Source organism: Octopus bimaculoides, chromosome 1 (genome assembly GCF_046866305.1).
Source record: "Octopus bimaculoides isolate indiv1 chromosome 1, ASM4686630v1, whole genome shotgun sequence".
Classification (NCBI taxonomy): Eukaryota; Metazoa; Mollusca; class Cephalopoda; order Octopoda; family Octopodidae; genus Octopus; species Octopus bimaculoides.
Genome location: NC_142928.1, coordinates 194,810,485 through 194,823,023, shown reverse-complemented (window position 1 = coordinate 194,823,023; position 12,539 = coordinate 194,810,485). Strand labels below are relative to the sequence as shown.

Here is a 12,539-nt window from a genome sequence, read left to right as displayed (position 1 = left end):
ATACATGTATGTGTGTGTATATATGTACGAAAAGCATGGATGTGTTTGTATGTATGCATTTATGTATCGATGTGTGTATGTGTGTGTATGCTTGTATGTATGTATGTAGGTATCTATGTGTATGTGCGAGCATGTAAGTTTGTATGTGTGTATCTAAATGTATGTAGGTATATATGTGTGTGTATGTGTGTGTACGTATGTATGTATGTACGTATGTATGTATGTATGTATGTATGTATGTATGTATGTATGTATGTATGTATGTTTCTCTCCTGGTTTTAATACTTTACATTCTCCTGAAGAAGGGGCTCTTTTCTAACAAACGTACAAAGCTCCATCATTGGAATGTAGATAATGGAACCAAAGTCACATTTAAAACCTGTATACTTTACCTTCAGCTGCTCACCGTTTGCTCTTCTTCCTTGAGGTCAATAGCTTTGGTATTTAGAAATTAATGTTTCATCAGTAAACATTACTTTGCTCCATTGAATTGGTCAGGGTTAGGGTTTGGAAGAGAATTAGGCTGGACCAAAACCAGATTAGCTTTGCCACGGGGAGAAGCATTACTGATGCTATTTTCATAGTCAGGCAACTGCAAGAGAAATACTTACTCAAAATTTAATTCGATCTTGAATAGTTTTCTTGCTTATTAGATTTTTTTTTGTTTTGCTGGGTTGTTCTGAGCTTCAAACCTTTTACCAAACAGTCCTCAATTGTTGATAAACTTGGAGTTTTGGTATTGTTATTAATTGTTGGTAACTGAACTTGTCTCTCACTTGCAGAAGAGAAAGGATTTGCTCTTGTATAATGGTAAATAAAACGATCAGGGGATGTTATTTGTGGCAAATTTTAATCCGAGCTCGTTTCTCTAATAGAATTTCATGCTTCTTCTTCGGCTATCATTTTGACATCTGAAGATCAAATTGGATGTGACTGTCAAGAGAAATGCTGATAGAGGCATGATTGTTTAGTTTTCTAGTGATAAATATATTGTTTTGGAAAACCCGCTTTACTAAAAGTAGTAAATCTACTTAAAAATTTACTTTTCTAGATATGGCTAATGTTTCTGACTTGACGGTATATATATATATATATATATATATATATATATATATATATATAACAAGGGGTTATTCGCATGAATGATTCTAATCTTTACAAGTATATTTACAAATTTACACATATATTTATATATTTCAAATGCACAAGAAATAATTTACTCCTGTTCAAGCATAGTGCTAGCAGTAGAGTCATTGATCAGTTTTATTTCAAGATTTCTTGCCAATAGAGAAAGAATCGGTTTGTAACCTAGATCCAAGGCTCTTTCAATTTCAACAACAGCAACAATGTGGTTTTCTTTGTTTGTATGTATGTACGTACGTACGTACGTATGTATGTATGTATGTATGTATGTATGTATGTATGTATGTATGTATGTATGTATGTGTAGCAGGAATATTTAGTCAGTACATCCAATGCCACGGTTCTGACCAATTGGGACATCGCCTAGAACTGACCTGCAGAACTGCAGAGATTCTAGCCGTTGGAGCTGTCTCTCTGATCCGATGATTTGGCTATAGAAAAACCTCATCTCAAGCACCTACGGCAGAGCGCTACAGATGTGAGACAGAGAACACACAACGCTAAGAGCTGCCACACAGAGTGCTGAGGAGACCACACACAGAGAATACTGAAAGAATGGCCTAGCTAAGAGATGACCTGTTGACTTCACAACTGAATTTCCTTGTCTGTCTTCACAATCACACGAAGAAAAGCAACATCCCAACTCTCCACAATTTGGTCGTTCGTCCTAACGATATCTTTCCTTGTAAAACGAAGAAAATAAATACCTCCTTAACTGAATATCCCTCGACCAGGTTTACGTCTTTATCACTAATCCATCTTCATTACATATATATGTTTCCCTCTCTTCTGCTTTTAATCACTTAACCCATTAGGGTCCAAAGTACTGAAATTTCAGAATATTACTTTAAATTTTCAAAGATGATTGAAAATAGGGTATAAGGCAAAAAATAAATTATAAAAACTGCTTTACTTCAAGTAGAAATGGAAATACACGGTGTCCTATAAAGAGGACCCTGGGACAATGTGATATACTCATAAATTCAAAATCCTTCATATGTTATCTATTAATATATTCTATTGGTATTAAAGTTTATATATAAAATAGCTAAAGTTTTTGAAAGAATACAGTGAAATACAAAACATACAAAAAATAATGCATTGAAGGAAATCCATTCAAAAAAACAATGCTTGGTGGAAATGGACAAAAACAATCTAGACACAGGGTTACGTTGCTCTTTTCACAATTATTTTGTGGTTTACCGCTGTAAGACTTATTCTGACAACGTCGTTGCTGATCTCGTTTAGCTATTATATGGACTTTCATATCAAATTTAACGTCAGCTATGGGTGTGGATTGTGTTCGTCTTTGTTTATTGTCCAGATTGCTTCGCAGTGGAGTGCTTTAGATATGAAGCACATAGATATCTCCTGAAATCGAGTACATTTTTATGTTTCCTCCTTTACCTCGTGGATCAGTTTATAAATAGTCCATGCATTTACAACAGTCATATCAATAACTCTAGTCAACAATGGCCTGTACCACGTTATGCCTCTAATTGAGGTTGCATATTTTGACGCCAACCAGTCCGGCTTGTCAATTTCACCCTGTTATATGAGTCCCAAACATGTGGTCGAGTCACATTGCTTTTGCTTTTTCATCCTCACTCTAGCGTTGTACATCGCAAATTTGGTTCGACTGGATCATAATTAGTCCCAATTGCCACACATTTAGTGTCAAGCCACCTAACTATAAGGATTTCATTATTGATTTCAAATCTATAATCATATGAACCTCTTGGCCCCTCTTTCATCAATGCTGTTTCCTTTAGAGGACATCTCTTGAGACGATTATCTCTCGTAGCAGTTGCTTCAAACCCCATTTGCCCGAGGTGCACTAGCAGATCAAACTTTGTGAATAAATTATCAAAATATACGGAATGTGACCGACGACCATCTACCACTCCAAGCAACTATATTTGCAAGTGAAAGATCGTCTTGAGGTCCTTCTTGAATACTCTTTCCATAATGCAGATCAAAGTTGTAACAAGATCCTGAGACCCCGCACAATGCCCCAAATTTGTAACGAAATCTTATGGGTCTCCCTTTCATAAATTTTTTGAGTGAATTATGTCCCTAGTGTTTGACCATCGACTGACAGACTCTTTTCAAAAATTCTGAATTTCTTGAAGGAATTCTGGTAAAGAGAGAACGAACTACGTAACCTTTATCATCTTTATTCTCCGCCCAGATTTCATTATTGTGAAAGTGATTGCTGCTTTTAAGATACTGGAATCGATTTCTTGACCAGTAATTTCTTGTGTGTGTGCGTTTGTGTGTGGTAACCTAAGATAACTGGAATATATTAGAACTTCATTCATCTACAGAAAATGTTTCGTTTTTCTCCTTCCTGGACGCATAATATTGAACAGTTTCTTTCGCTATGTAGTCATATAACTCTGGGGTTTGCAAGTTTAAAGTCGAAAATCACTCCGATCAGTTAATTCATCTGAAGATTAACAAGTCATTTAATAAGGCTGGTAGTTGTAACTTCAGAGTTGGAGTTAGTATTCATCGTATTTTCGATAAATAGTCTTCCACACCAAATACGCCACTTGTCACCTCATGTTCCATTCTATGTATGTATGTATTCTAATAAGAAGGATTTATCTACATTTGTTCCAGAAAATGGTATTTAATATTGTTTCTGCGACAGCACCATGTCACATAGGGAGGTAGAACCTTGATGACATTATTGGGCAACTGCAAATCACTTGGGTGATGTCTTCCACAGAAACATGACTCGCCGATTTCAGTGAGACTGGATCCTCGAAACACTGTGTGTTCCACCCACATCTAACAATAAGACTTTTCACACACCCCACCCCCAACAAACCAAACAACATCTCTCTTCTTCTTCACATTTCCTCTCGTTCATGCACTATGCTTATCCTCATCTCTTGTACCCCAATCCTGTCCTCACTACCCCTTTGCTAATCTGCTGTTCAACACCCCCTCCATTTACCCAAGTCTCATCGGTCACTGCATTCCCCAACCCCACACTATTTGAATTCATACAAACTCTTTACTTCCTACTCATGCAGATTTGGCAACACTCTACCCTTTATATACTGACCCCCGTATCTTGAGGGCGTGCCTAGCACTTTGCCACCACCTACCTCTCTCTTGTTCTATTCTACCATCCCATTTATACTCTGATCTCTATTCCTTCTTGTGAGTATGCCTTGACATTTCGCCACCATCTCTCCCCCCCCCCCTCTCTCTCCCTCTCTCTCTCTCTCTCTCTTTCTTTCTTTCTCTCTCTGACCTGACAACCACGTAACACCTCTACAACAATCCTTCTTGTTTCTGCCTATTTCTATCTCTCTGTCACACCAACCTTTCTTCATCTAGCAGAAGATCACTTCTAAATTGAAAGCCTTGTCTAGCACTTTACTCCAAAATGCAAGAACAACTAAGAATTCATATAGACTTAGTGTCCCCAGTATACCCTTTGCCGTACGTGCTGCTTAGGGGTACAGTTTTATTATCCCATCATCCACAATTCTGTGTAGAGCAACTACTTGTGCTGATAAATTCTGCAAGACTGCATCAACTGCCGACTTTCTAAATGTCCATATAGCATTAGAAAGTTTCTTTAGAGTCAGTGTGAAAGATTTGATCTGACTGCATTGTTCTTCTTACAGTACTGAAAGACGAGGTGAGCTGCCAGAAGAAAAAGGTACAGGCACATTCTAGAGTTGCAAAATCAACTTAGTTTGAATATTGGAGCTTACTGCACCAATTAGATACTGGACTGCACGAACCATTTCATAAACCCAATGAAAGCCTAAAGTACATAAACATTGCATCAAATCATGCCATGTAAAAGTGCACCTTAAGTACTAGAGGAGCTCCCTACATATATATTGGTGCATCGGCTGACATTTTCAAAAATAGATATACAAAGCTCATCGCAAGTTTTCGAAAAATCCTTAAACGGTACGCAACATTACTGGCCGATTTCGTCTTTTGATAGCTTCGAGCTCTAAAAGACGAAATCCAAGATTTTACGGTCAGAAAGAAGAACACCTGTATTTTATGGTCTCCATAAAATACACAAAATGTTTGAAAGATTTCCTTCAATACACCCAATTTGCAACGGATATGAATGTTGCACAGCCAAGATTCCGGAATGGCTGGATGGCTTTCTACTCCCTGTCGCAAAAAGATCCAGTTCTTATATTCGTGGTACTTTTGACTTTGTGTCTAAAATCAACTTTTATTAAGTACCGAGGCCGTGTCGAGAACTGTTTTTTGGTAACCATGGATGTTTCTTCCTTATATCCTAATATTGATCACGATGAAGGGGCAGAAGCATACATGGATGACTTCGAAAAGCGGTCAAACAAAAGTATTCCACCAAATTTTCTCTGTAGATTATTGAGACTTGTGTTACTTTGTAACAATGAAACTTGGACAAAGGTTCTACCACCAGAAGAGGGGTCGTGCAATGGGTACTCCCATGGCAATTAATTTCGCTAATGTCTTCATGACGAAATTCGAGACACAACTACTGAAGACATTCAAATCCCTTCATGGTCATGAACCAATACTTTGGTTAGGTTCATTGATGACGTCATTTTGGTTGAAAGGAGAATATATCATCAAATTTATATAAAACTGTTTGATTAAATATTCTTCTTCTTTTTTCTTTTTCTTTTTTTCCTTCTCTTTTCTTTCTGTCTTTTTCTTTTCGCCTGTTATAAAATTGAAACTTAAAGATTCATGATGTCCTTCCATGAACGTGTGGACGCCGCTTTCTCTCGTTCATACTTTAAATTTAAATTTCCATATTTGGGGATGTTTATCATTTCTTATTTTGAACTCGACAAAGACAGATTTACTGACGAAATATCGTTCAACCAATAAAATATCTATTACAATCGAATCACGCTCTTCCTCTTGACTATTTTACTTTGAGAAGAGTTACGTCAATCCTTTTAAATAATAATAATAATAATAATAATAATAATAATAATAATAATAGTAGTAGTAGTAGTAGTAGTAGTAGTAGTAGTAGTAGTAGTAGTAGTAGTAGTAGTAGTAGTAGTAGTAAGAAGAAGAAGAAGAAGAAGAAGAAGAAGAAGAAGAAGAAGAAGAAGATTATTACTATTATTATAGACTGACCTTCTTACTTCCAATAATAGCGGTTCGGAGGCATTTTTACAGACCATTCTATGCTATTTTCTTCTATTCTAAGGCTGTGTTCGCATCCAATCAGTCCACTTTCCCCTCTTTTTCTTGGTACATACAGTCTGTCTGTGTCACGTTTTGGGTTGAGTATCCTATATGTAGTCAGTAACCTCCTTGTCTTTCTGACTAAGCTGTTTAGTTCGTCTACTGTTCACGCGGTTATCCCTGCTTCATATCTAAAGAGTGGAACCGCCCAGGTGTTGATAGCTTCGATCTTATTCCGTCCGTTCAGTTTCGACTTAAGTATAAGTATTCCACCTTAAATTTTTCTCTCATTTCTTTCTCCATCAATTTAACCTTTTCCAATATCCCCAAGTACTTGTAGCACGTCTCTTCTATTTGCTTCATAACCTCCACCGATGGTATCGTTAGCCCGTTCATACATTTAGTTTTGCCTCCCTTCAATAATAATACACCACACTTTTTCAATCAGAGCAAAGATCAGTAGGGACAGGGAGTCCCCTTGGAAGATGCCTCTCCTCATTTCTGTTGTCCGTAAACTTATTCCATATGCTGTCAGTTCCGTCCTCCGCTTCACCATACTTTTTCCAACCAATCATTCAACATTTGATGCAATACCAAATAGGTTCATACATTCCATAATCCAAGAATGTGGAACCATGTCGTATGCCTTACAATAATCGATCCATGAAATGGCTATGTTAGTTTTCCTCCTTTTTTAGTCTCTAAGTACAGTTTTGTCTACCAGTTGTTGATCCTTATTAACACTATAATTACGCTTACCCCCCCCCCCCCCCCCACCTCTTCTCATCTGGCAGAATTCCATTTTTTTTTTTTGAGATGCCCCTACATTGAATCTGCGACTATTCCTGTGAATAATTTCCACGTAAGTGACAAACAGGATATCGGCCTGTAATTGTCTACCGTATTGCCGTTATCGATGTTTTTCAAACACAGCATTGTCCTACCCATTGTCAACCACACTGGTGCTACTAGATCGGCATTTAATAAGGTGTTGAGTTGCGCAGCTATTCGGGAATGACATTCACTAAATCTTTTGACCCAGTAGCCTTGAAATCCATCTGGTCAAGAGGCTTTCCAGTCGTCCATTGTTTTGCTGATTCCCTTCACTTCCCTAACTGAAATGTCTAGTTCTATCTGTTGTGGACAAACTACTGTTTGTTTCAGTTCTTGCAACCATTCAGCATCTTTCTTGTGATCCTTGCTTTTGTTCTAGATGTAACCTTTGACTTTCAATGTTATCTGATATCAACTTTTCATCTGTACACTCTCCATTAATTTCTTTGTAGAATTTCTTCTGATCTACGCTAAATAACCTATTCTACTGGTATCCCTTCATTCTTTGGTCGTATCTCACCATCTTTGCTTTCTTTGCAACGAGGCGCTGCTTCAGTTCCTCTATTACCACTTTCAGGCCCTTTCTTTCAATATCATACTTTCTGTTCAGTGCCCTATATTTTTGTTTGCTTTTAATCTCCCCCTTTTCTTTTCTGAAAGCATATCTAACCCCATCTGTATTCTTTTTTTCCACCAAGGATCGTTTCTTTTGTCACTCCTATTATGTTTCTTTTTCTTATCAGGCCAATTATATTCACATTTATGCTAGTTATCTTTATAAAACAAAAACATATGTGTGCACATTTTCCATAACTCAGTTATGTAAAGTTTGCATCAGATAATGTGATAAATTGAAAACAAGCACATTCGACGTTTGAATTACTGTCCTAAATCATGTGCTATTTAACTACTGTTCTATTATGTTCGTCCTGCAAGTTCTCCTGCTCTTCATTCATTTACTTTAAGTAAATACTCTTTATTTCAAATATTTACAAAATAACGAAACTAAAATGAATCTTCATTATTTTATGACTTCTATATATCTTATTTTTCTCTTACAGAAAACGAAATATGGCTGCCATGCAGATGACAATAACAGCAACCGGTACACTTTTCCTTGTGATTACTTTTATTGTCATTCTAATATCATTAAACACAGAAGCGAAGGAACTTGGAAATAATTGTGAAATTAAGATTTCTCCCGACGTCAATATGATTTTATCTCGTTTAGTAAGATCAGATAAAAAGGTTTTCAATTTTGAAGTCCATTTATCCGATAAAAAGCTAGATGACCTTCTGAAACCTGTATCAATGGATTATTTCGCGAACGCGAGACAATTTACCTGGATTCCAGACGAACCAGATGGTTTGATGGCGTATAAGAATTTCTATTATGATTTTTCAATGCGCTCTTTGAATTTACTAGGAACTTACATTGCTACTCCACGGATTGATATCGATATAAATTGTGGAAAACAAAATATTCAGAGACATGATTTACTATATTTGATTTTCCAGGAATTGAAGAAAATCGCAGTGATCGATACATTGAAAAGAGGAGAATCTGGTCACATGTGTTTTCTAATAAATTTATCTCAGGACATGAAGAAGAACAGCCCTGAGGCATTAAAAGCTTACAGAAGATTGGGTATAAATCGAGAATTAGCGAAGAACTATTGCTGTAAACTCTATAAAAATGGAAGCAATGTTTATCACCCAAAATCGATTTGTTCTGGAAATATCATGGAACATAGTATGTTTGTCAATTATGCAAATATCGTCGGAGCTATTCTATGGGCATATTTTCCCTTAATTATTAGTTTTCTTTCATTAGCTAAATCCCGTCAAAACACATTGCCATGCAACTTAGAATGGATCAACGAAAACCATAATACTTACAATTTCCCTCATTTTCTGTCTTGGTTATTTTGCTTTCACCATTCCACTTTCGTTGCCTCAAAACTAAGAAGATTCTTTTTTATTCTATCGTCTCTTTCAATAATTTTCCTGGATCTTTTGATGCATTACTTCTTTTTATATGAAACAACAAACATACTTTTCCAAGATGATATACCGTTGGGACATCGCGCCTTAATATTAGGTATCCCAGAAAGTTATGAGAATACAGACGGCTGGTTTGGGGGTCCGTTAGTATGGTTAATCTGTTACGTGTCTTTCAACTTTATCTTCTTCGTTCTTCCCAGTCGAGTAAGTGAGACTATCGCTTATAATACATTACATCAAAGATCCACTTGCACATTTCTCATTCAAAATACGAGTTTATTAGAGAAGTATGGCAATTTAAATGTTTCTACAGTACAGGATTATGATCTACTCTATGCAATATTGAAAGCTAATATTTCTACTGCATTAAACCCAAATTTCTGGTATTTAATAATAGAAACTTGGTTTAACCGTATAAAGAAAATTTGGTTGTATTACTACGAAAGAAATATTTTCTGGCAATTCATTACACTTTGGCCCTTTGTTTCCATTACAATTTTATTTGCTGTATTTTCAGTCTGTGAATTATTTCTGTGCCTCTTGTATTATGGAATCCCAGTTGTTTATCTGATTTTAACTTTACCTTTCAGTTATTCCAAAGTTTATATTTTCCCACTCTATAGGAAAAATAATCGTATTTTCGAGATTGCTGCTGTACTTTTTAGTTTTCTATTGTTTGTATTATATACGTTATGGACTCTTGATACAATCGAAATATTTCTTACAAGTTTTGAAAACGTATGCAACTACACATTTTCGATAGCTGTTGCAGTTCTTGCTAAACCGGATAATGTTGGTGACGTATGGTTTGTTACCATGTTTTTCGTGTATACCGTTGCAATTTTGAACGCCATTATAAAGCAGTATAACTCAATAATAGTTCAATCTATAAAACTCACCAAAACCGTTTGTCCAAGTTTGGTTCAGTCAAGCTATGGAGAGGAATTCCTAAATGCCAATTTGTTCAAGACAATTGTTAACCATAATTTTCCATTGAGATACGAGATTGGTAAATCCATTATGAAACTGTTTCTAATCGTATCTTTTTTCTTTGCTTGCAACAATATAATAAGTCGAGAAGACTTGAACTTATCAGGATTCACAAGGATTACTTTGATATTGATGACGTCATTGATACCTAAATTTTTGTCTATAATAAATACAAATCGTAGGTTAACAATACCCATGTTGGATAAAGTTATCGAAACAATTAATGTATATCACGGAGACGTTTATCAAGCTATTTGATGTTCTTTGATAAAATAAAAAGTACTTCAGTGTGCTTTATGGATTATTAGCTACATTGTATAATATAATAATAATACTACTAATAATAATAATGATGGCTCTGGGCATTCTAACAGTCACAACGACACTCAGCTCCATCCTCCCCTCTCACTCTCTCGTATATGTATATATGTGTAGTGGCCTATGTAGCTAAATAGTTGAATGATATCCCTTGTAAGAAGGTATATAGAGTAATCTCCCTTTACTATGATTCTCGAAGCATCTGAGTAATGAGAGCGGATTCTTAATTATTCAAGAAGCTTAGCGTTTCTCTTGGTAGTTTCATTAATAAAAACAGCTTGCTAACCCTGCTCTCACTTCTCAGTCGATTAAACTTAGAGCCATTCACGTCATTGTTATGTCCGTCTGTTTCTCTATGCCACATGACTGAAAACCACCACTTATTTCTAAATTTCTTATCACTGAACTTTTTTGCATGAATTACTTCATTCAACTACATTCTACATTTTGATTATGTATCATCACCGACCAGTAAATAAAATACATTTTACGTAGTAAATATAGTTCTTGAATTTATTCTTTATCTCTATATGAACTCTTGTAATAACATACACGCAGCCATATCAACACCTGGAACTGAATATATATTCCCACCGCATAAATTCCCCCGACGTGATACGAAGATGCAGACTTCTGTTATTACTCGTCAGTCAACCAGGTTGGTCTATACACTTTTTGTCTTAACTTTTGTTCTACTGCAGCTTATCTAAATGTAGCTTATCACTTTGTCAAACATAATTCAGAAAAGTAAATTTGATTTCGATTAAAACTGAATTAGTGAAACTGCTTGGAAGACGCTGACTGTGACAAAAAAGCTACGTTAAAAATATTATTCAACTATTACCGTAGTTGAAAGATATATATATATATATATATATATATATATATATATATATTAAAAAATAACGTCGACCACTAACGTGGACAATTGATGCGCTAGAAATAGATCACATCTTGTGTCTATTAAAACCTAAATTGTTCTCAACATGAAATATAGCAGCATACCAAAAACGTGAGCGGGCAAGACATTTAAAATCACCTAAACAAGCATTATTAAACAAGAACTAGTTTCGGATTTAACAAATTCTTACCATTTGTCTATTCCTCATGCTGCTATATTTCATGTTGAGAACAATTTAGTTTTTAATAGACACAAGATGTGATCTATTTCTAGCGCATCAATTGTCCACGTTCGTGGTCGACGTTATTTTTTAAGATGTACCTTAATCCCCTGAGATTGCAGATAATATTTCTGAATCTCTTTGATTCTTTAGATGTGCTGGCCTACTGATAATTAATCGATATTAATTAATATATGACTAATTACCAGATTTTACAATATTTTAACCATTGCCCATGTTCTCATACTGAATATAAAAGACGCAGTAAATATTTTCTGCGGATATATTCCTGGAATTAGCGCGCCAAAACGAAGACTTTTGAATTTTACCATTAAGTTGTAATTAGCAGAACCATATGCACGCGCACCAATGGCGGTGGGCAACTCTGTATACGATTCTGATGATTACGGTTCATTACAAATCAGGCTGATGAGGAATAGACAAATGGTAAGAATTTGTTAAATCCGAAACTAGTTCCTGTTTAATAATGCTTGTTTAGGTGATTTTAAATGTCTTGCCCGCTCACGTTTTTGGTATGCTGCTATATTTCATGTTGAGAACAATTTAGGTTTTAATAGACACAAGATGTGATCTATTTCTAGCGCATCAATTGTCCACGTTAGTGGTCGACGTTATTTTTTAAAATGTACCTTAAGCCCCTGAGATTGCAGATAATATTTCTGAATCTCTTTGATTCTTTAGAAGTGCTGGCCTACTGATAATTAATCGATATTAATTAATATATGACTAATTACCAGATTTTACAATTATATATATATATATATATATATATATATATATATATATATATATATATATATATATGTATGTGTGTGTGTGTGTGTGTGTGTGTGTGTGTGTGTGTGTGTGTGTGTGTGTCTGTGTGTAATATATGTATATATGAAATTGTTTTAATTATTTACAATTGTTTAAAGTGAAAGAGAGGAG

The 12,539-nt window shown here is 35.4% G+C and overlaps 1 protein-coding gene across 1 annotated transcript in view; it reads left to right on the top strand.

The window, feature by feature from the left end:
* Nucleotides 1-10,969, top strand: part of LOC149137924 (uncharacterized) — a 12,011-nt gene extending 1,042 nt beyond the window's left edge. The window contains exon 2 of the mRNA XM_089347044.1: nt 8,220-10,969. Within this exon, the coding sequence (XP_089203170.1) occupies nt 8,230-10,410 (2,181 nt within the window). The 5' untranslated portion in view covers nt 8,220-8,229 and the 3' untranslated portion in view covers nt 10,411-10,969. The remainder of the gene's footprint in view (nt 1-8,219) is intronic.
* Nucleotides 10,970-12,539: the final 1,570 nt, after the last annotated feature.